This window comes from Schistocerca americana, chromosome 8 (genome assembly GCF_021461395.2).
Source record: "Schistocerca americana isolate TAMUIC-IGC-003095 chromosome 8, iqSchAmer2.1, whole genome shotgun sequence".
Taxonomy (NCBI): domain Eukaryota; kingdom Metazoa; phylum Arthropoda; class Insecta; order Orthoptera; family Acrididae; genus Schistocerca; species Schistocerca americana.
The window spans coordinates 99884654-99908935 of record NC_060126.1 but is presented as its reverse complement, the minus strand read 5'-3'; the positions used below and the strand labels follow the sequence as shown (position 1 = coordinate 99908935).

The window sequence follows — 24282 nt, the reverse complement described above, 5'->3', positions numbered from 1 at the left end:
ACACCACATGGCGGCATCACATCCTCGCCACGTTGCATGAGTGGGGTCTTCGTGGTCGGCTCCCGGCTTTTCTTCAAACCTTTTTATTGCGCCGCTCTTTCCGGGTGCAAGTCGGTGCTACCTCTAGTTCATCTTATATACAGGAAAATGGGGTCCCGCAGGGCTCAGTGTTGAGCGTCTCGTTATTTCTAGTGGCCATTAATGGTCTGGCTGCAGCCGTGGGGTCGTCGGTGTCTCCTTCTTTGTATGCCGACGACTTCTGCATCTCATTTAGCTCCATGACTATGGGAGTCGCCGACCGCAGGCTGCAAGTCGCCGTTCGCAAGGCAGCATCATGGACTCTGACTCATGGTTTTCAGTTCTCTGCAGCCAAGACTCGAGTTATGCACTTCTGCAGGCGTCGGACGGTCCACCCTCATCCTGAACTTTACCTCGACGGCTACCTGCTTGAAGTGGTGGACACTTGCCGCTTCTTGGGACTCGTGTTTGATGCCCGGCTCACATGGGTTCCTCATGTTACTCAGCTGAAGCAAAAATGCTGGCGGCACCTCAACGCCCTCCGCTGCCTTAGCCACACGTCTTGGGGTGCAGATCGCTGCACGCTGCTGCGATTGTACAGAGCCCTTGTGCAGTCCCGGCTTGATTATGGGTGCCTGGCCTATGGGTCTGCATCACCCTCAGTGTTGAAGTTGTTAGACCCCATACACCACTGTGGGGTTCGGCTTGCAACTGGCGCTTTTCGTACCAGCCCCGTAGATAGTCTACTGGTGGAGGCCGGGGTTCCCCCGCTGCGGATTCGCCGCCATCGACTGCTCGCCGACTATGCTGCCCACGTGCATTGCTCGCCAGACCATCCCAATCGTCGCCTGCTTTTCCCCGCCATGTTCCTCCATCTGCCCGAACAGCGACCTAGGTCTGGGCTTTCCGTAGCTGTCCGTGTCCAGTCCCTGCTGTCAGAACTGGGGTCATTCCCTCTTCTGCCTCCCTTCCGGGTCCGTAGACGTACGCCTCCCTGGTGTTTGTCCCGGCCGTCCGTCCGTCTGGATTTGGCACAGGTATCTAAGGACTCGGTTCCGCCTGTGGCCCTCCGTCGCCGTTTTCTTGCGCTCCTCGAATCATTTCCGGGCTGTGAGCCTGTCTACACTGATGGTTCCCTGGTTGATGGTCGCACTGCCTACGCTTTTGCTCACGCTGCCCATGTTGAGCAACGCTCCTTGCCGGCTGGCTGCAGTATTTTTACTGCAGAGCTGGTGGCCATCTTGCGCGCTCTTGAGCATATGCGTTTCTGCTGAGGTAGGTCCATCGTCATCTGCAGTGACTCCCTGAGCAGGCTTCAGGCCATCGACCGCTGCTATCCCTCTTCTCCTCTGGTGTCCTCTATTCAGGAGTCTGTTTCCGCCATTGCCCATTCTGGACGTTCGGTGGTCTTGGTTTGGACGCCAGGTCATGTTGGCATCCCAGGGAACGAACGTGTTGACAGGCTGGCCAAAGGGGCGCTCGACGCCCCAGCTTTGGAGATCGGCCTCACGGCTCCCGATCAGCAGCTGGTGTTGCGCCGTAAGGTGCTTGGGATGTGGTCTGCTGAGTGGCGAGGCTTGCCAATGCCTAATAAACTGCGGGCTGTCAAGGAGACGACCGATGTGTGACGCTCCTCCCTGCGGTCTTCTCGCAGGGACTCTGTTATCCTGTGTCGGCTCAGCATCGGCCATACATACCTGACGCACGGCCATCTTTTGCGTCAGGAGGATCCCCCCCTGTGTCGGTGTGGGTCCCGGCTGACGGTCGCCCACATTTTATTGGAGTGTCCCCGACTGCGCACCCTTCGGCAGTCTTTTAATTTCCCGGGCACCTTGCCTTTGATTTTATGCGACGATGCCTCCATGGCTGACAATGTTTTACATTTTATCCGTGCTAGTCCTTTTTATGGATCCATTTAGGGGGGTCCTGCACTTTTCCGTTTCTGTGTCTTTTGTCCTCGCATCTCTCCATATTTGTTGCTGTTTTGGTGTCTCATCAGATGGTTGACTCTTTCCCTTTTTTGTTGTCGTGGTCAGTCAACCAGTCTCCGGCCATCTTCTTTTCTTCTATTTCTTTCTGTCTGGTGTTCGTCTCTACTCTTCTTTTCTGTAGTGTTCGTTGCCTAATTTGTGCTCTTTAGCACCTGGGGGGGGGGGGGGGGTAGTCTCCTTCCCCTTGGGGTTTTATCTGCTCTGCGACTTTGTCGTCCTTGTTTTTGGAATGGGGGACTGATGACCTTAGCTGTTTAGTCCCCCTTAAACATCCCAACAACCACCACCACCACCTCCTGGATGAGGCTGTGGCATTACCAGTGCCGCCCAGGTGGCACCTCTTCAGAGCTGACTGGACACTTTTCAGCCATTTGGCTGTTTTGGAACACCATGCCAGCATCCACGAATTGGTCGACCATGTTACAGCCGTGATCTGCCATGCTGCTGAATTGTCGATCCCACGGTCCTCAAGTCATCCCAAGAGGCGTCCTGTCCCTTGGTGGACCACTGAGTGCCGCTCAGCCATCCAAGCCCGCCGTGCAGCTCTGCGCCGCTTCAAGTGCTGTCCCTCAGCTGACAATCTTGCGGCCTTTCGGGTGGCAAGGGCCAAAGCGCGGCGAGTGATTAAAGAGAGCATACGAAGGTCATGGCAATCGTTCTTGAACTACATTCCCGCTCCACTAGTTTACGAAAGTATGGGAAGCCATCAGGAAGATTTCCGGGAAATGCAGCCAACTACCTGTCACGGCATTGCTGCATCAGGGATGTCTCCTCATGGCGCCGAGAGACGTTGCCCAGACACTGGTCAAGCATTTTGCGGAATCTACCGCCACTATTAACTGTGATCGAGAGGGGTCACTTGGACTTCCGGTCTCCAAATTCTGAACCCTACAACTGCCCCTTCACAATGTGGGAACTGGATTCGGCGCTGTCTGTGGCTCATGATACTGCGCCCGGTCATGATCAAATCCGGTACAGCGTGCTGCAGTACTTGTTGCTGCCATCCAAGGAAGTTCTCCTGAATTGTTTTAATATGATATGGTTATCCAGCACATTCCCTGACTCGTGGAGGGAGGCGATTTTGATTCCCATCCTCAAACCTGGGAGGGACCGATCGTATCCCAGTAGTTGTTGGAGTATTGCTTTGACGAGCTGTGTCGGGAAGATGTTGGAACGCATGGTCAACCGTTGCCTGGTTTGGCTGCTCGAGACCAGGCAGCTCCTTAGCCACTCTCAGTGTGGCCTTCGGAGATGTCGTTCAACTATAGACAACTTGACCCTGCTTGAGGCGGCCATCAAGCAGGCCTTCCTACGTAACCAGCATTGTCTAGGTGTATTCTTTGACATTAATAAGGCCTATGACACTACTTGGCGCCGCCTTAACCTCAATCAACTCCATCAGTGGGGCTTTCATGGCCATCTCCTCATCTTCATTTGGTCCTTTCTTTCCCGCCGCCTGTTTTGATAACGGGTTGGTAATGTGCTATCTGATTTGTACGTGCAGGAGAATGGTGTTCCTCAGGGAAGCGTTTTAGGTGTCACCCTCTTTGCCGTCTCCATTAACAGTATCACGTCCACTATCCGGAGTCCTGCCCAGTGCTCCTTGTTTGTGGACGATTTTGCTGTTTTCTGTTCTTCCTCCAGTCTTGTCACTGCTAGTCGGCAGCTGCAGCTTACGATACAGCGATTAGAGGCATGGACTGTGAAGACGGGTTTTACCTTTTCTGCAGACAAATGTGTGTGTGTTCATTTTAATCGTTCTCGACGTGCTTTTACCTCCCCTGAATTGCGTCTGTGGGACACCATTCTTCCTTTTAGCGACACTGTGCGGTTCCTGGGCCTCACGTTTGATTCGAAGTTGTCGTGGTTGCCGCACCTTAAAGACCTGAAGGTGCGGGCCCCGAAGGCGCTGAATATTTTGAAGTGTCTGAGCCATCAGTCCTGGGGAGCAGATCGGGCGCGTCTGCTGCAGTTTTATAGGACTTTCGTCCGGTCGCGTCTTGACTATGGATGCACCGTGTATGGGTCAGCGAGGCCTTCGTATCTGAAGATTCTTGGCGCAGTACACCATGAGGGTATCAGGCTGGGTACTGGTGCCTTCCGTACCAGTCCCGTCCCCAGCCTGTGTGCTGAGGCAAGGGAACCGCCGCTCGCCATCCGGCGGAAACTCCTCATGGTGCGATGGGTGTGTCAATTCCTTGCCTGTCCTACCTCCCCTGCATACCCTACTGTTGCCCGACCGCCTATGGAACGTCTCTTTTCCAGTCGTCCCAGGGCAACGAGACCATTTGGGATTCGTGCCAAGCATTTGCTTGAGTCCCTTGGTGTGGAGTGTGTGGCACCCCAACTCCAGGGTTTTACCCGTCTGCCTCCCTGGTTGCTCCAGAGGCCCAGCGTCCTTTTAGACTTGTCAGAGTACCGGAGGAGGTGCACTCCTGCGATTGTTTTTACCTCCTTATTTTACGATATTTTAAACTAGCATGCCGAGCATGTACCAGTATTTACGGATGGCTCTAAACAGGGGGACTCTGTTGGTTGTGCTGTTGTTTTCCCTGATCGAGTCGTCAAGTTACGGCTTCCTGCAGCGTTTACCATCTTTGATGCCAAATTGTTTGCGATCTGGCGGGCATTGGAGCAGATGAGATGTGTTCGCAGTCTTAAGTTTCTCATCTGTTCTGACTCCCTGAGTGCCCTTCAGACCATGCAGCACTTGTACCCAGCGGATACGGTCGTCCAGAACATCCATGATGCCCTACTCCACCTGCAACGGCAGGGGAAGGAGGTTTCTTTCTGCTGGGTGCCGGGGACGTGGGTATTAGGGGAAACGAACTGGCGGATGTGGCTGCCAAAGATGCATGTTCCCCCCCTCACGTTGTTGAATGTGCCGTCCCCCTCCATGCCTTTACCTCCCTTTTGCGTTTTCGTGTTATGCGTCAATGGGAAGAGGAGTGGCTGGCATTCGGTGAAAATAAGCTGCATCTGGTCAAGGCCACCACGTGGCCATGGCGTACGTCCTACCAGTCATGCAGGCGGGATGAGGTTCTCCTCACTCGCCTCCGCATCGGGCACAGTCCCTCAACGCACGGTTTTTTACTCCAGCGGGAGGACCCCCCAATCTGCAGTGCTTGTGGCGTCCAGATTACTGTCCGCCACATTTTACTTGACTGTCCTTTATTCTCTGACCAGAGGGCGGTGGTTTCCTTGCCACCGGATTTGCCCTCTATTTTGCAAGACGACGCAACGACTGTGGTTCAGGTCTTATGGTTTTGTGTCCTGTCCAATTTGTTGCCTCGGATTTTAGGGAGAGGATTTTAATGTGCTGCTGGGTGACTGGCTCACCCAGATTTTACGTAAGAGGTCCGCCAGTCACGATTACCTACTTGTTTCACTTCGATTTCTGTTCTCTTTTCCTTGTGTTTCCTTTCCTTTTTAGTGTGTTTCTTCTCCTCTTGTTTTGCCTCTGTATGTGAGGATTTTAACTGCGTCAGGTCTGTGTCTTTTGGCCGTTCTCCTTGTTCGCTGTCCGTCTTCGTCCCTTCACTGCATGTGTTCCTGTTTCTATGCGTTTGGGCGCTGATGACCACGCTGTTTAGCGCCCGAAAACCTCAAACCATACACACACACGCTATTGAGTACATGTTCAAAGAGTTCTGTTATTTACGGCTCAAAGTCTGGTGTGTACATGCACTCTGTGCTGTGTCACCAGATGCCGCTGGGAGCAGGTGGTCGCCTGCTGGTGCTGGCGGCTGGAGCGAGCTCAGTGCTGCTGGCGCTGCTGGTGGTGGCCTGTCTGGTGGGTCCCGGCTGCTGCCTCTACGAGTACCTGCACCGCAGTGAGTACCTATCCGGATGCTTGCTCTCGATCAGACAGTATCACGCATCCTTCTTACAGTCAACAGATATCTTTGTTGAGAACTCCAGTACACTATTGATACCAATTTATAACCAGTATATTGCATGACAGAACTCGTGTGATGACGCCCAAAAGAGAGCGTATAGGAGTACTGAACCCCAAAAACCATTGTAGTAAAAAGGTATGTGTTTCTACATATATCAGTTTCCAAATGTTCATCTCATGTTTGGAGACGTAAGTAGTGTGAAAATTAAGAAATTGTAGAAAACTAGGATCTGTGTTCAGCACAGGGTACTTCCCAGTTGCTTGCTCCTGCGAACGGTTTTGCTTGCATTCTGACACGTATGGAGATTGTTCCAGCCAGATTAATGGGAACATTCACAGGCTCGGTCTACCTGCTGCAACCACAATAATAATACTATTTGAGAGTCCATAGGAAGCTGACTTTGGCAAGAAACAATGGGAAATACATTCCACTAATAAAAAAATAAAAGGAAAACTTGCTCCTGAATGCAGGTGGAAGGGACTAAAAAGTATTCCAATCATTTACAGACTCGCATAACTATAGTCAGTTGACCTGTCTTCAGAAGCTAAGTGTGCTAAAAAAAAACACTGATACTACTGAACGCACACTTTGATTTTATATTGTATAAATTTTGATATTGTTAAAATTGTGCAAGACTGTTGCCATTAATGTTCTTAAATCAATGCCATGATTTACACACTTCTCAAAATTTTGGATGAATGCTTCTAAACGCAGTAGTTATGCGAAATTCTTGGAAGTTATGCTAAAGCAATGTAAACAAACTTATTATTATTGTTATTATTAAAACATTTCATATTATTTTATTGCTATTATTGTTATACTTGTAGACATCTGCATCACGTTCAAAGAGAATTTGAAGGTAAATTATATTTGTGGCTGAGTTCTGGATCTGTGTTTGTCACAGGTAGCCCATTTCACTATTCCAAATAGTAACTGTGTGAACACTGCAAAAATGACACATTACTGTGTAATTTTGCATCTGGCTGCAGTCTTCTGCAATAATCACTTGAGTATGTGTACATTTCTGCAGGTGGAAGTATTTCGTTTCTAAGCAGATAAAGGACATGGGAACTATATTGTGAAAAAGAGGAAACCTGTTACTTATGCACTGGAGAAAACTACAAGAAAATTAGTGACATACAACATACAGGAGTCTATGGACTGATGTCTGATGGTTTACGATATTGTCACACTATACCAGAGGAAAGAATGCAGCTGTTACTAACTTCTTAACTTGAAGCACCTGCATAAAGCTGACCCCCTCCTTCTGAGAAAATATGTCCTGACCTGTAGCGTAAATATTCCCAAATTTGTTGCAAGATTTTATTGGAGTTCAGCCTGATGAACAATCCTCAATCCTGGTGCAAAATCTGACCTACTGGGGGTGGGTCGTCGACCACTATGTATATCCCCCAACAGCATCAACTGTCTTAAGTAGCCTGTATTAGCCAAGCACTCATTACACACTTCACGTTTGGCACATATATAAAAAATAAATGAATGAATAAGGTAAAGAACATATATTAAACTTCATTTTGGTTTGATACAATGTCAAGAAACCAGTACCTAAAATTACATATTTCAACAGGCTCAGAACAGTTAGACAACCTATCTGAAAAACACATACATCAAACTTAATACTATTTCATGGTGAAAAGTCTCCCAGAGGTAATGATGTACAAGACTTGATAATATAGTGATATTCAAAAAGAAAATTGTAGTGGTAATAAAAAGATTGTCAGCGTTATCTGACTTCTAACAATGCGTCAAAAGTAGTTAAACAGCTCACACTTTCTTATAATTGAGTCATATAGGTCCAAATAATTTGAGTTACAAAATGTACTGTTGCCACACATAACAGCCTGATGTCTAACTGCTGCAGGCCATACACCATGCCTTGTTTAATGTCTGAAAATATCTCACTGTGAGAAAATCTGTTATGTGTTTCCAACTTTGCTTATGACGATCTGTAACTTGAACAGGACTTTCCTTTTGGCCACTACTTGTGCAACCATAGATCAATAAGATGGTGGCACCCTATGTTCACGTAAACAATACACGAATAAAGGGAATAATCTAGTTAGAAATTATAGTACAACATGAGCTGTTTAAAGCGAATATATTTCTCTTCAGAAACACAGACACAAATTAAAAGCCCCCAGGGGCTCAGCATTCGTTTGCTGGGTACGGGCTTGGCGACCCCGGGGTTCCTGAGCTGGGGACTGGTAAGCGCCGCCAGTCCCCTGTCACCGTAACCTCTAAGCATACTTCAACGACCACCGTGCGGCGCGGCGGTGGAATGTTGTGTGTCTCAGGGAATGGGGATCTTGGCTTGACCGCCCGGGTCGCGAGGATGGAATACACCTCTATAAAAAACCCCTCAATCTCAAGGTGTGCTGCGCGCCGATGAGATGCATGGCTGTTGAGGTGGAACAGTCGTTAGCGGGCGACCTCTGGGGAGTCTGCCGCACCTCAGTTGTATAAGGCTTACCTAGGCATGCGGGGCTCTGTCTAGGTGGACTCCTAGTTCCCTAGCTGCTCGTGGGACCGAGATGGAACCCTCGAACTTTTCTTCTTCTCCCCCCAGCGGAAAGGGTGGGCCGCTGGTAGGTTCTAACACCCAATCTCACAAGAGGGCTCGTGTAGCCAGTCCTCCTGATTCAGGTAGTAGTAGTAACAGAACGCATGCTGCTTCGCAGAATGTGTTTCTTATAATTAAAAGAAAAGATGGGAGTTTCGACAAAGTTTCGCCATTTTACATCCAGAAAGGCTTAGAAGGTATTGCTGGTACATTAAAATCTGTAAAGCGCTTGCGAAATGGCACCTTGTTGGTTGAAACATCTAGCTTCCAGCAAGTCCAGAACCTTCAGAAGGCACAATTTCTTGGGGAGTTTGCGATTGAGACTGAATTTCACAACACCTTGAACTACAGCAAGGGTGTTGTGACTTGCCGAGATCTCGTTGATATTCCCCTAGACGAACTGAAGGCTGAATGGTCCCGGGAAGGAATTGTCGACGTGCAACACGTTATGAAACGGGTGGATGGTGCTCTCCTGAAATCTGACTCGTTCATCCTTACGTTTAACAGCACCAAATTGCCCGAGTATGTGAAGGCAGGTTTCCTACGTCTCAGTGTACGGCCTTATTACCCCAACCCCATGCGGTGTTTTAAGTGCCAACGCTTTGGACACACTACTCTCGGCTGTAAAGGGGAAGCCACTTGCGGGAAGTGTGGTAAAGCCGCCCATGAGGGAGTTGGTTGGTCCTCTCCTCCCAAGTGTGTCAACTGCTCTGGGGATCACCCTGTGTGGAGTAGGGAATGTAGAGTTTTCCTTGAGGAACGGAAGATCCAGGAACTTAAAACCACCAAACGCATCCCGTACGGTGAGGCAAAGAAAATTTACAAGTCCCTGCAGCCGCCCACGTTCGCTGCTTCCTTTTCTTCCGTTCTGAAACAGCCAGTCTTGAAAACTGATGCCGCTACACAAACGGAGGTTGCTACTGTCAGCACTAGCACCTGCGTTTGTCAATGTACGTGTGCTGCTGCTGTTCCTGTGAAGCCTGCTGCTCCTCCCCGGCCTTCTGACCGGGCCGTGGTCGCTGACGTCATGGAACCTCCTGCCCCTTCCCAGATCCAGTCTTGTGCAATGCCCAGCGCTGCTACACCCCCTACTGCTTCTGAGGTTTTGGCTCCACTGCCACCTCTGGCCAGAAAATCGAAGCCCAAACCAAAGGTGAAGACTCGACCGCTCAAGGAGACTGAAGTTCTACAGTCTGCTGATGTTGATGTTGTTCTTTCTGACGTCTCTCTCGACTCCTCTTCAGAGGCGATGGAGGTTGATGTCAGACTGGGGCAATCATCTCGCCCCAAAACTGAGCCTCCACCTGTTGTGGCCTCTCCTCCCCGACAGAAAGTGCGACTGAAGGTCCTCCCACCCTGATCGATGGCTCCCATTATACAGTGGAACATGAATGGATTCCGGGCACATGTGGAGGAACTGCACCTCCTAGCACGGCAACGCCCCCTGTGCTTGTGTTTACAGGAAACACATCTAAAACCCTCTGATGCTCCTGTACTCAGGGGCTATACGTTGTATCGCAAAGATGACCTGACTGGAGACAGAGCCAAAGGCGGAGTCGCCGTGTTTGTCACTAATGACCACCACTCCTCTGCTCTCCCCCTGGATACTGACCTGCAAGCAGTTGCAGTTCCAATTCATTCCCGTCGAAGGCTTACTGTTTGCTCCCTTTATTTACCCCCTCTGGATGCAATGACCTTAGACGCTCTCACAGATCTTATCGACCAACTCCCGCGCCCCTTTCTCCTCCTGGGAGACTTCAATGCCCATCATGTCCTGTGGGGCTCCACTTCTCTTTGCGCTCGAGGTCGAATTTTGGAGAGCCTCCTCACATCTCAAGTGTTGTGCATCCTCAACACAGGTACTCCGACTCATTTCTCTACTGCTACAGGGTCATTCTCAGCCATTGACCTATCTTTCTGCTCTCCAACCCTCACCGACTCTGTTCACTGGGAGGTCATTGACGACCTTCATTCCAGCGATCACTTCCCCATCCTCATTCATCTCCTGGATGGTGTATTGCTGGAGCAGAGGCCGCCATCGTGGATGGTTGGCAGGGCTAACTGGCCTCTGTTCACTCGATTGGCTGTCTTTGAACGCCACAACAGCGTACAGGAATGGGTGGATCACATCACACTTGTGATCCATCATGCTGCTGACCTGTCCATGCCACAGTCTTCTGGCCCTCCTAAGCGGCGCCTTGTGCCTTGGTGGACGGATGAGTGCCGTTCAGCCATCCGGGACAGGCGTGCGGCTCTTCGCCGATTTAAATGCCGCCCAACAGCAGTCAATCTTACCGCCTTTCGCATCGCGAGAGCCAGGGCACGCCGTGTCATTAAAGAGAGCAAGAAAAGGTCATGGCAGGAGTTCCTGGACTCCATCAACCGTTCCACTTGTTCCACAAAAGTATGGGAAGCCATCCGGAGGATTTCCGGTAAACGCAGCCATCTACCAATAGCTGCAGTCCTGAACCAGGGATGCCTCCAAACAACACCCAGAGCCATTGCTCAGACGCTGGCAGAGCATTTTGCACAAAGTACTGCCACTGCAACCCAGGATCCAGCATTTCGTCGCTACCGTGCGACTGTCGAACGAGCGAAGCTGGACTTTCGGTCGAACAATTCTGAGGCCTACAACTCCCCTTTCTCCATGTGGGAACTTGAATCGGCACTTACTGCGGCTTCTGACACCGCACCAGGTTACGACCACATCCGGTACTCCATGCTTCGCCATCTGCCAGCGGCGTCAAAGGAAATCCTCCTCGAATGTTTTAATCTCATATGGCGGACGGGAGTTTTCCCCACCTCGTGGAGGGAGGCAAACCTCATCCCTCTCCTCAAACCAGGCAAGGACCGCACATGTCCCAGTAGTTATCGTAGTATTGCCTTGACAAGCTGTGTCGGAAAGACCCTGGAACGAATGGTTAACCGTCGTCTGGTCTGGCTGCTAGAGACCAGGCAGCTCCTTAGCCGCTTTCAGTGTGGATTCCGAAAATTTCGGTCCACAGTCGACAACCTGACACTCCTCGAGGCGGCTATTCAGCAGGCTTTCCTCCGTCAGCATCACTGTATCGGTATCTTCTTTGATATCAGCAAGGCATATGATACTACTTGGAGACACTGTATTCTTGCACAACTGCATCAATGGGGCTTTCGTGGCCGCCTCCCCATTTTCATTCGGTCTTTCCTGTCTCAGCGGTTTTTTCGGACCCGCGTTGGTAACACACTGTCTGATCGCTTTGAGCAGGAGAACGGTGTCCCCCAGGGCAGTGTTTTAAGCGTTACCCTCTTTGCCATAGCCATAAACAGTATAACGTCTACAGTGAGGAGTCCAGTACAGTGCTCCTTGTTTGTGGACGACTTTGCTGTTTTCTGTTCCTCCTCCAGTGTTGCAACCGTGAGCCGTCAGTTGCAGCTAACAGTGCGGCGGTTAGAGGAGTGGGCTGCAAAGACAGGTTTTCGGTTTTCTGCCGATAAGTGTGTTTGTGTTCCTTTTAATCGTTCTCGTCGTCTTTTTACTTTGCCTGCCTTGCATATGGGGGATGCTGTCCTACATTTTAGAGACGCAGTGCGGTTTCTGGGACTAATTTTTGACTCCAGGTTGTCATGGCTGCCACACCTACGTGACTTGAAAGCCAGATCCCTGAAGGCACTCAACATCCTCAAGTGCCTCAGCCACAGGTCTTGGGGCGCGGACAGGGCGCGTCTCCTTCAGTTTTATCGGGCTTTTGTGCGTTCGCGGCTGGACTATGGGTGCACAGTATATGGGTCAGCGAGGCCGTCTTATTTGCGGATCCTTGACGCTGTCCACCATGCTGGGATTCGACTGGCCACGGGTGCTTATCGGACCAGTCCCATACCAAGTCTCTGTGCTGAGGCTGGCGAACCGCCACTTACCATCCGGCGGCAGCTCCTTCTGGTGCGCCAGGCTTGTAAGTTTCTTGCGGCTCCCAGCTCGCCTGCTCACCGCCTTGTTGCCCATCCACCTCTGGAACGCCTTTTTTCCCGCCGTCCCCGGGCTACGTTGCCGTTTGGGATCCGTGTGCAACGTGTTCTAGAGTCGCTTGGTGTGGAGTCTGTACAACCCCAAATCCAGGGTTTTAACCACCTGCCACCCTGGTTACTGAAGAGGCCCAGAGTGATTTTAGATTTATTGCAGTACAAGAGGGGTTGCACTCCTGCCACCGTTTTTCATGCAGCATTTTCTGCTGTTTTATCTGAGCACCACGACTATGTAGCGGTTTTTACGGATGGGTCGAAACAAGGGGATTCCGTTGGCTGCTCCGTTGTTTTTCCGGATCGTGTCCTTAAGGTCCGACTGCCTCCGCCTTTCACGGTCTTTGATGCAGAATTGTCTGCGATCTTGCGGGCGCTGGAGGAGATGAGACATTCTTCCTCTCCTAAATTTCTTGTCTGTTCCGATTCCCTCAGTGCCCTTCAATCATTGCACCATTTGTATCCGGTAGTTACAGTAGTCCAGACCATCCAGGATGCCCTCCTCCGACTACAGCGACTGGGGAAGGTTGTAGCTTTCTGCTGGGTTCCGGGGCATGTTGGCATTGCTGGGAATGAAGGGGCAGATCTCGCAGCCAAGGAAGCGTGTCTTGATCCACACGTATCTCAGTGTGCTATCCCCTTGCACGCACTCACCTCGCTGTTGAGCTCCCGAGTCATGTGTCGGTGGGAGGACGAGTGGCTGGACGTGACTGACAATAAGCTCCGTCTAGTCAAGCCCACAACGCGTGTGTGGTGTACTTCCTTTCAGCCCCATCGACGGGACGAGGTTCTCCTCACTCGGCTTCGAATAGGCCACAGCCCTATGACGCATGGCTTCCTGCTCCGGCGGGAGGACCCTCCACTGTGTGGTGCTTGCGGCGTCCAGGTCACTGTGCGCCACGTTTTATTGGATTGCGTTTTATTTTCTGACCAGCGGGCCGCGGCTGCCTTGCCAGCGGACCTGCCAACTCTTTTAGGCAACACTCGGACGAATGTGGTTAAAGTTTTAAAGTTCTGTGCCATGTCGAATGTTTTTACAAAGATTTTAGGGAGGGGATTTTAACTTGTTTCCTGTGTGACAAGCTCGCCCATATTTTATGTAAGTGGCCAGACACTGACGGTTTCCTATGTCATTCTTGTCGCTATGTTATCCCTTACCTTAGGTTTTACCTTCTCAGGTCGTATTTTCCCTCTTTTCCTGCTTTGAGTGTGTTTTTCAGTTTTATTAGGTCTCTCCACATTCGTTCCTTTTACTGTGTGTCAGGGCGCTGATGACCTCGATGTTGAGCGCCCATAAACCCCAACACACACACACACACACACAAATTAAAAGTTTTCAGTGAGAATTGTGTTGATACAAAACAAACTTTCATCGCCGTAACAAACTGATATCATTTTGCAAGCCAACATTTTCATTCTCATAAAACCTGAGGTAGAGGGATTAAATACAAATATAATGAAATGAACTTTAAAGTTATGCAGTAATCAGCATCTCAATATTTGACAAATTCACACCCTCTCAGCCGACAGCACTGGATGTGAATGCATGTAAGTGAAATGGATGCCCAGAAGAATGCAAATCCACAGCCTAAGTCACCCCTAATGGTAGCACGAAATTCAGCATAATAAAAAGACTTGGAATTGTCTTAGTGGTAATCATACAAATTATTCATCATAACTTACCATCAGGCGAAGCTAGTTTCATCATATAATGTGCTACATCAAATATAGCTAAAAATCAGAACTATCTCAATACTCCGATTACTGTATACCAAAGGTTAATGGGTGACCACCTTTGAAAAAGGAAGGCACATGGATCCTCTACACACATATGATTGGCTGAGGACAATTGGCTAACCAAACACTGGATTTCTTACGGAATGTCCCTCAGGGGCTCAGCATTCATTTGATGAGTACGTGCTTGGCGACCCTGGGGTTCCTGATCTGGGGCTGGTAAGCGCCGCCAGTCGTCTGTTACCGTAAGCTCTGGGCATGCTTCAGCAACCACCATGCTAGCGGTGGTGGAACGTTGTGTATCACAGGGAACGGGGATCTTTGATTGCCTGCTCTTTATAAAGAAAAACCTGAATCTCAAGGTATGCTACGTGCCGAGGAAATGCATGGCTGTTGGGCTGGAGCAGTCGTTAGCAGGCAACCACGGGGGAACCTGCGACACCTCAGTTTTTCCCTGGCTGCTCGTGAAACAGAGATGGAACCCTCGAAATCTTCTCCTCCCAGCTAGAAGGGTGTATTGCCTGGGAGGGAGGTTAGTCCTTCTGACAACCAACTTGTTGTTAGAAATGGGGTTCAAGGAATCATGAATCAGTATGTCTTTGTAGTGATCAAAACAAAGGAGGGGCTTTTAAAAAGGTGTCCCTCTTCTATATCCATAAAGGCTTAGAAGGAGTTGTTGGTATCTAAAGTCTATTAAGCAGTTGCGAAATGGTTCCTTTGCTGGTCGAGACTAACCATGCAAAGCAGGTGGAACTACTTAGGAAGTCACAAAAATTGGGTGAGTATGACATTGTTGAGTTGCGTAACTCCCCTTACTCCAGCAAAGGTGTGGTGACTTGCTGTGATGTTATGGACATTGATGTTACTGAACTCAAACAAGAATGGGCATCAGAGGGGATGATAGATGTGGAACAAAGGACACCTCGACTCGAGTACGGAAGTCAAGCTTATGGATCTGCAAGACCTTCGTACCTCAAAATGTTGGATGTGATTCACCATGAGGGTATTAGGCTTTCAACGGGGGCTTATTACATGAGTCCAGTTGCTAGTCTATGTGTCGAGGCTGGAGAGCCTCCACTGTCCATTCAGCGTCTTCTCCTTGTGACATTCTTGTTGCTATGTTTCCCCTTTCCTTAGGTTTTACTTTCTTAGGTAGCATTTTCCTTCTTTTCCTGCTTTGTTTGAGTGTGTGCTTTAGTTTTCTTAGGTCTGTCCACATTCGTTCCTTTTAATGTGTGTCAGGGCGCTGATGACCTCGATGTTGAGCGCCCATAAGCCCCAACACACCACCACCACCATCCTGCTTTCTTTGAGTGTGTGCTTTAGTTTTCTTAGGTCTGTCCACATTCGTTCCTTTTAATGTGTGTCAGGGCGCTGATGACCTCGATGTTGAGCGCCCATAAGCCCCAACACACCACCACCACCACCACCATCCTTGTGGTACGGCAAGCATACAGGGCCAAGTCCACTCCTATTTCGTTGGCATCCAACACCTTTTCGCAGCTGGCACTGGAACGTTTCTTCCGCCACCGTCCGAAGACAACAAAGCCGTTTGGCATCAGCACAAAGGAGAGTCTCGAGTCAGTACTCTTGGAGGGCATTAAGGTCCTCAACCAGGGATGGAGTAGGGGATCTCTCTGGCTATTACAACGACTGAGATTACTTCTTGATCTGGCGGCTTACAAGAAGTATTGTACCCCGGACCACCTTTTTAAAATTAAATTTACTGAGATTTTAGACCGCCATTCAGATTTTATTACTGTTTACACGGATGGGTCTAAACAGGGGGATTTTATGGGTTGCTGCGCTGGGTTTCCCTATACTGTCCGTAGGATAGGGCTCCCAGAGCAGTTCTCAGTTTTCTATGCAGAACTGTTTGCCATTCTGCAGCATTCGAGCATATGCAACAACATCATGGCAAGAAATTCATCATCTGCTCTGATTCCCAAAGTGCTCTACACGCTCTTGAACAGATGTACCCAGCAGATCGGATGGTGCAAGAAGTGCAGGATGCACTCCTGCTCTTGTAAAAGCAGGGTAAGGATGTAATGTTCTGCTGGGTTCCAGGGCACGTAGGGATTCCTGGAACTTGCAGACGCGGCTGCCAAGTAGGCTTGCTCCATCCCACCTCCTGCTCGCTGTTCCATCCGCCTGCAGGCAATAACATCATTCATGACTTGGAAGGTCATGCGTTGGTGGGAGGCTCAGTGGCTGGAAGTGAGGGATAATAAGTTGCGAGCGGTGAAGGATTCTGTCCAACCGTGGCTTACCTCCTTCCGTCAACGACGAGCTGAGGAAGTAGCCCTTAAATGGCTTCGAATAGGACACTGTCCATTGACACATGGTTTTCTGTTATGTCATGAGGAGCCACCAACATGTCAGACATATTTTAACTAAGTGTGTTTTATATGCGGGTTTGAGGGAAGATATGTTTCCCACCAGACCTGCCCTCTATTTTAACTAATAATGAGGCGAGTGTGGCTAGAGTTTTACGCTTTTGTGTGATGTCTGGACTTCTTCCCAAAATATTGGGATTGAGATCTTAATGTGCTGTAAAGTGGTTTGGTCACCCATTATTTGTAAGTGGTCACCCAGTTACAGTTAAGTATTTTTACCTGTTTTGTACTGGTATTTTATTTTTAGTTTTATCTATGTTTTGATGGGCTGTGTCCAATCTTGAAATCTGAGCATTTACAATTATTGTAAAGTTTGGCTCTGAATTGATCCTTGTTTAACAGATCTTGGCTGCACTCGTCAACATTTATTTTGGGAACGAGCGCTGATAACCCCGTTGTTGTGCGCCCTAAAACACTAATCATCATCATCATCATCATCTGGAACAAAGGACACATGTGAATAATGGAGAAATTGAGAAAATTGCCACGTTCATCGCGACTTCAATTATCTGACACTATCTGAACACATCATGGCAGGTTTCTTTCGACTTAGTGTTAGATTATATGTACTAACCCTATGTGCTGCCCCCTGTGGGTCCATGGGTTAGAATAGGCCCGAGGTATTCCTGCCTATCGTAAGAGGCGACTGAAAGGAGTCTCACACGTTTCAGCTGTGTAAGTTCAGGTCCCATTCTATGGTTTGAGCTGCCACTTTCCAAATTCTACAGAAGTGCGTACCATATTGGGAAGGACGTCTTGTGTGGTGCACGAGTTATCTATAGTGCCCTTAGATTCGATCTCCTGAATCTCTTGTTGTCATGGCACTGCATATCCACCTGCATATCACCTATATGGGCTAGGACATTTTCCTATGTCATCTACTTCCGTTGTCTCCTGTCCTCTTTCGCCCCCATGACACTATTGGATTCCTCTGTTCCCAATATCCAGCGTGGTATACAGTTCGTTGTGGTAGGGCCATCATGTACCCATTTGGTGGTAGCCCCCAAACAACACAGGGATCACACTGCTGATGCCTGAGCTGTAAACTCCCCTTGTATTTCAAGGAGTAGATGCCTGTCTTCCTGGGGCATCAGGACTCCCAGCAATGGCCATCATCCCAGGTGGCCTTTGCTGGGGCTGGGTTGTGCCCATGGGGAGAGCCCCTGATCAGAGTGGGTGTCATCAGGGCAGATGACCGACAATCAAGCGGATTGTCATCTTTTGCTGGGGACTGAATGGCCCAGCAGTCTCTAAGAAAGGGAATGTTGATTACAGCGCTGACAGGTATGACCCTAAGTCCTTCCCCTCCCTAGCAACACCTTTGGAGGAACATAGGGCTTCAGAGTGACAGGATAGCTATCACCACATTACTTAGTTTGAGGCAGAACTGATGGGTACTCCTTTCTGGAAATGAAGCCTCTGTTTTTTGTTGAGCACCTTGAGGATACGTTTGGGGGAAGTGACAGCACTGTCCAAAATGCGCAGTTGGTCGATTTTGATTCAGACAGCATCCCCAACCCAGTCCTGGGCGTTACTCGCCTGTGACAAGCTGGATGATATTCTTGTTTCAGTCACTCCTCACAAAAGCCTAAATATGGTCCAGGAAATTATTTTTCATCGTGACCTCCTGTTACAGTCTGATGATGAGCTATGTGCCAATTTAGAACGGTGGAGTGTCCATTTCGTCCTGCACATCTACAGGGGACCCAAGGACAATAGGGTTACCACTGGTGCCTTCATCTTGGCCTTTGAGGGTGATTCGTTACCTGGAAAGGTCAAGCTGATGGTGTACCGATGTGACGTCATGGCCTATGTCCCTCCCTCTATGTGGTGCGTCAAGTGCTGGAAATTTGGGCACATGTCGTCCTGGTGCCCTTCCAGTGCCACTTGTAGAGACTGCAGACTTTGCAGCATCTGAATACTCCATGTGTGCTGCCTCCCACCTGTGTGATCTGTGGTCAGCATCACTCCCCCTGCTCGCTGGACTGCCCTGTACCCCAAAAGGAGCGCAAAATGTGGAGTTCAAGACCCCTGACAGGCTAAACTCAAATACGAAAGGTTAAACGCTGTTCCCATAGGATCTTCTTATGCTACCGCCGTTATGGCGTCGCCATCACTGACACTGTTACGTCCATCCTCTAAGGTTGCTCCAGTGGGCCCTCAGGGCCACGCATCTCGCTCCCCTGTCCAGTTGGCTGGGGCATGTCTTCTTCTGTTGCTCCCAAAGCTTCAACTTTGGAACAAACACCCCCAAAATGCTGGGGACATCGGTCCCCCCCCCCCCCACCCAGCCATAGAAGCAAATGCCTCCTCTGGCTCCTCTTATGCAGAAGGGGTGCCTTGGCATGCTACCTTCCATGGTCCCCCCCCCCCCCCCCCGTGGTCCAGTGGACACCAGCCAGTGGTTGAAAGAACCACTGGCTGCTGGTTGAAGGGATTCACGGTCTTCCTCTGCCCTTGAAGCTACTTCTGAGAAGCCCTCCCAGCAAGCTCCTAAGGAGTGGCGAGAGGGCAAAACTTCAAAGAAAAAGTCCACCAAGAAATGGGAGCCTCCAGTGCCCCCTACACCAGCACTCCTCCAGGGTGCAAACACTCAACCAGTGGCGACAGGTGATGCTGTAGCCTAACTTGCCTCCTTGGTCACTCCATGCCACCCCAGACGACAGAAAGCGTCATTCTCCAGTGCAACTGCGGCGGTTTCTCTCCCGCCTGGCTAAGTTACATAAACTTTTAAGCGTTTTGAATTGTCCTGGTTTCCCGCATACAGCCTCCCCTCCCCCCGCAGCACAGAGAACTACAGATATCCAATGGTGAGGGCGTGCGGGCGTCGACGTCGGTGGAAATCGTGCTCGTAGGCAGGCGCACCACAGGTACTTCCATCTCGAACGAGGTGGTTTGTGCAGGCAGAGTGGCGAGAGGCAGGTCGACTTCATAGTCAACCACTATGGCCAGATGAGACGGCGGCCGGCCTGGGAGTAAGCAGGCGGGGTGGTCGTCGACGTGGTGGAGGCATGTGTGGCCCTTAGGTGGATGGCGCTATCAGGGGTACTACAAAAACTGTCCTACCTATGACAGTGTATTTTCGTCCTTACCCCTGTAGCGAACCTGTGCCCTTTCAAACACCTTTAGAAGATGTGGCTGTCAGGGCGAGGACAACGCAGGAAATTACCATCCGTAACATCTACCTCCCTCCAGATGGTGAAGCACCACCCCTCGTTTTGGCTGCTCTCATTTTGCGTTTCGCTTCCAGTGTCGGTTCAGAAGGTATCACTGCACGCTCGATAACCTTGGCCCTGCTCGAAGGAGCAATTCAACAAGTGTTCCTTAGTAAGCAACACCTTGTTTGTGTTTTCTTTGACATGGAAAAGGCCTACGATACCACCTGGAGGCATAATATTTTGTTGCGGCTCTGTCAGTGAGAATTCTGTGGATGTCTATCCACCTTCATGCAATCCATTCTCTCGGACAGACATTTTAGATACAAGGTTGGAAATGTCCTGTTTGACGAGTTTAAGCAGGAGCATGGTGTCTCTGAAGGGAGTTTTTTAAGTTTCACGGCATTCGCAAAAGCAATAAACAGTATTACGTCCATAGTGCGACGTCCCTTACTATGTTCCTTGTTTGTGGAAGACTTTTCCATCTTCCGTGTATCATTCAGTCTCATAACGGCTACTCTACAATTGCAGCTGACGATCAGGCTGTTGGAGAAATGGTTTTACACAACAGGTTTTAATTTTTTTTCGAGAAAACAGTTTGTGTTGATTTTAACCATTCCCACTGCCTGTTTAATTCACCCATTTTGAAACTGGGGACACCGTTCTCACTTTTAAGGAAAAGGTAAATTATCTGGGCCTTACTTTGGATGAGAAGTTAACATGGCTGCCACACCTTAAAGAAGTGAAACTGAGATGTCTGAAAGCCTTAAACATCCTTAAATGTTTGTGTCATAGGTCTTGGGGGCCGACAGGGCTTGCCTGATCCAACTTTAAGGCCATTGTGCGATCCAGGCTTGGATACAGATGCCGGATTTGTGGGTCAGAAAGACCTTCATACCTCAAAATGCTGGATGCAGTTCACCATGAGGGTATTTGGCTGTTGACAGGGACCTATCGCACAAGCCCTATTGTTAGCTTGTGTGCAGAGGCTGGTGAGCCTCTGCTGTCTATTCGACATCTTCTCTTAGCATGCAAAGCATACATATTGGACATTGTCCGTTCGTACATTGTGTTGTACAGCTACGTTGTACAGCGGCCACTGGAATGTCTGTTCGATCATCAGCCACAATCAACAAAGCCATTTAGCATCCCTGCAAGGGAAAACCTTGGATTATTACACGTGGGGGGTATTTAGGTCCAAAGCCAGGTTAAAAAAAAAAAAAAAAAAAAATGGTTCAAATGGCTCGGAGCACTTTGGGACTTAACTTCTAAGGTCATCAGTCCCCTAGAACTTAGAACTACTTAAACCTAACTAACCTGAGGACATCACACACATCCATACCCGAGGTAGGATTCGATCCTGCGACCGTCACGGTCGCGTGGTTCCAGACTGTAGCGCCTAGAACCGCTCGGCCACCCCAGCCGGCTCCAAAGCCAGGGCTGGAGTAGAAAGCCCCTCTGGCTCCTACCAAGGCCCAAATCTGCTGTATCTCGTTGGGACGTTGGAATTTTAGTACGGGCTTTTCTGAAGCTTATCTTATTGGGGTTGCCCCAAGCTTCTTGTGGGGAGATGAAACTTGGTTTTCCGTTTTATTGACCTTTTGCCACAGATTTTCATAATGTTCATCGCTAAATCATTAGTGCAAGAGTGGTGATGACCTTGCTATTTAGCGCCCTCTGCCATAAATCATCATCATCCGACACAATGGTAATGCAAAGAGTTATATGAACCTACCAAAATCAGTATGTATTAAAGTTGCTGCCTTAATATCTCGGAATTGTTTGTAGTTGTGGTCTTCAGTCCGAAGACTAATTTGATGCAGCTGTCCATGTTACTCTATCCCGTGCAACCCTCTTCATCTCCGAGTAACCGCTGCATCCTGCATCCTTCTGCATCTGATTAATGTTGCTGCATCCTGCCTAGTCATCAAAAATGTTTAGTCTAGGAACCTTGCTTTCTCGGATCACTAGACAACATTCAAGCAAATCGTATTAATGAATTCTATTACAAAATGAGCAATTACAGTACTTAACTTTGTGTTACATAGATGTGTCTCAAGCAAAAGGCTACCAACGAAATGAACAAGCTTCTTCAGTATATACAATTTCTAAGTCGCTGGTCTTCAAGTGCCTAATCTTGATGCTACTGTTCAACTCGCCACGACCAGTCGGGCGCGGCGCTTACGTCCTCTTCACATAGAGGTCGCTGCTGTTGCGTTGTCATCCTGGAGAGTGGTCGGTCAGCGTGCAATTGGCTGACGTCTTCACAGCCCTCGGTGCTCTATCGTTCCCGAATGGCGTGCCGGCGCTTGTCATTACGCCGTAACAAATGTATTCGTCTCTTTGTCTCTCTCTACATTTTTTTACCCCCACACTTCCCTCCAGTACTAAATTGAGGATCAGGGGAAACGAACTGGCGGATGTGGCTGCCAAAGATGCATGTTCCCTCCCTCACGTTGTTGAATGTGCCGTCCCCCTCCATGCTGTTATCTCCCTTTTGCGTTTTCGTGTTATGCGTCAGTGGGAAGAGGAGTGGCTGGCAGTCGGTGAAAATAAGCTGCGTCTGGTCAAGGCCACCACGCGGCCGTGGCGTACGTCCTACCAGTCATGCAGGTGGGATGAGGTTCTCCTCACTCGCCTCCGCATCGGGCACAGTCCCTTAACGCATGGTTTTTTACTCTGGCGGGAGGACCCGCCAATCTGCAGTGCTTGTGGCGTCCAGATTACTGTCCGCCACATTTTACTTGACTGTCCTTTATTGTCTGACCAGAGGGCGGTGGTCTCCTTGCCACCGGATTTGCCCTCTATTTTGCAAGACGACGCAACGACTGTGGTTAAGGTCTTACGGTTTTGTGTCCTGTCCAATTTGTTGCCTCGGATTTTAGGGAGAAGATTTTAATGTGCTGCTGGGTGACTGGCTCACCCAGGCTTTAGGTAAGAGGTCCGCCAGTCACGATTACCTACTTGTTTCACTTCGATTTCTGTTCTCTTTTCCTTGTGTTTCCTTTCCTTTTTTAGTGCGTTTCTTCTACTCTTGTTTTGCCTCTGTATGTGAGGATTTGTAACTGCGCCAGGCGTGTACCTTTTAACCGTCCTCCTTGTTCGCTGTCCGTCTTCGTCCCTTCTCCGCATGTGTTCCTGTTTCTATGCGTTTGGGCGCTGATGACCACGCTGTTTAGCGCCCGAAAACCTCAAACCACACACACACACACCTTCATGTCTGAGGATCGGTCCTATCAACCGATACCTTCTTTTCGTGAAGTTGTGCCACAAATTTCTTGTTCCCCAATTCTATTCACGACCTCCTCTTTAGTTAGGTGATCGACCCATCCAGTCTTCAACATTCTTCTGTAGTACCGCATTTCAGTAGCTTCTATTCTCTTTTTGTCGAAATGGTTTATGGTCCTCGTTTCACTTCCATACACGGCTACACTCCAGACAAATACTTACAGGAAAGACTTCCTGGCACTTAAATCTAGAGTCGATGTTAAATATTTGTTCTTAAGAAATACCTTTCTTGCCGTTGCCTGCCCAGATACCAAAACACATCTCGTACTTTAAGCGTCTAGTTTCCTTATCTAAATCTCTTAGAATCCCCTGACTTAATTCGACTACATTCCATTATCCTTGTTTTACTTTTGTTAATATTCATCTTATATTTTCCTTTCAAGACACTGTCCATTCCGTTCAACTGCTCTTTCAAGTCCTTTGCTGTCTCTGATGAATTTACGGTGTCATCGGCAAACCTCAATGTTTTTATTTCTTCGCCTTTAGTTCCTACTCATAATTTTTCTTTGACTTTCTTTACTGCTTGTACAATATACATATTGAATAACATCAGGGATATGCTACAACCGTGTGTCACTCCCTTCTCAACTGCTGCTTCCATTTCATACCCCTCGACTCTTGTCGCTGCCATCTGGTATCTACACAAGTTGTAAGTAGCCTTTCGTTCAATGTATTTTACCACTGTTACCTTCAAAATTCCAAAGAGGGTATGCCAGTTTACATTGTTGAAAGCTTTCTCTAAGTGTACAAATGCTATTAACGGAGGTTTGACTTTCCTTAACCTATCTTCTAAGATAAGTCGTGAGGTCACAACTGCTTCGTGTGTTGTTGTATTTCTTCGGAATCCAAGTTGATCGTGCCTGAGATCGGTTTCTATCAGTTGTTCCATTATTCTGTAAAGAATTCGTGTAAGTATCTTGCAATCATGCCTTTTTAAACTGATATTTTGGTAGTTTTCACACCTGTCAGCAACTAATTTCTTTGGAATTGGAATTACGAAATTCTTCTTGAAGTCTGAGAGTATATCGCCTGTCTCATACATCTTGCTCGCCAGATGAAAGAGTTTCGTCATCGCTGGTTCTCCCAAGGCTATCAGTAGTTCTGACGGAATGTCATCTACTCTTGGGGCCTTGATTCGACTTGGATCTTTCAGAGCTCTATCAAATTCTTCACGCAGTATCATATCTCATATCTCATCTTGATCTACGTCATTTCTCTTTCTACAAT

General features: G+C 48.9%; 1 protein-coding gene across 1 annotated transcript in view; it reads left to right on the top strand.

Moving 5' to 3' along the window:
• Window positions 1–24282, top strand: part of LOC124545069 (synaptotagmin-5-like) — a 325196-nt gene that overhangs the window by 178966 nt on the left and 121948 nt on the right. Inside the window, exon 2 of the mRNA XM_047123873.1 lies at window positions 5716–5842. Coding sequence (XP_046979829.1) covers window positions 5716–5842 — 127 coding nt within the window. The remainder of the gene's footprint in view (window positions 1–5715; window positions 5843–24282) is intronic.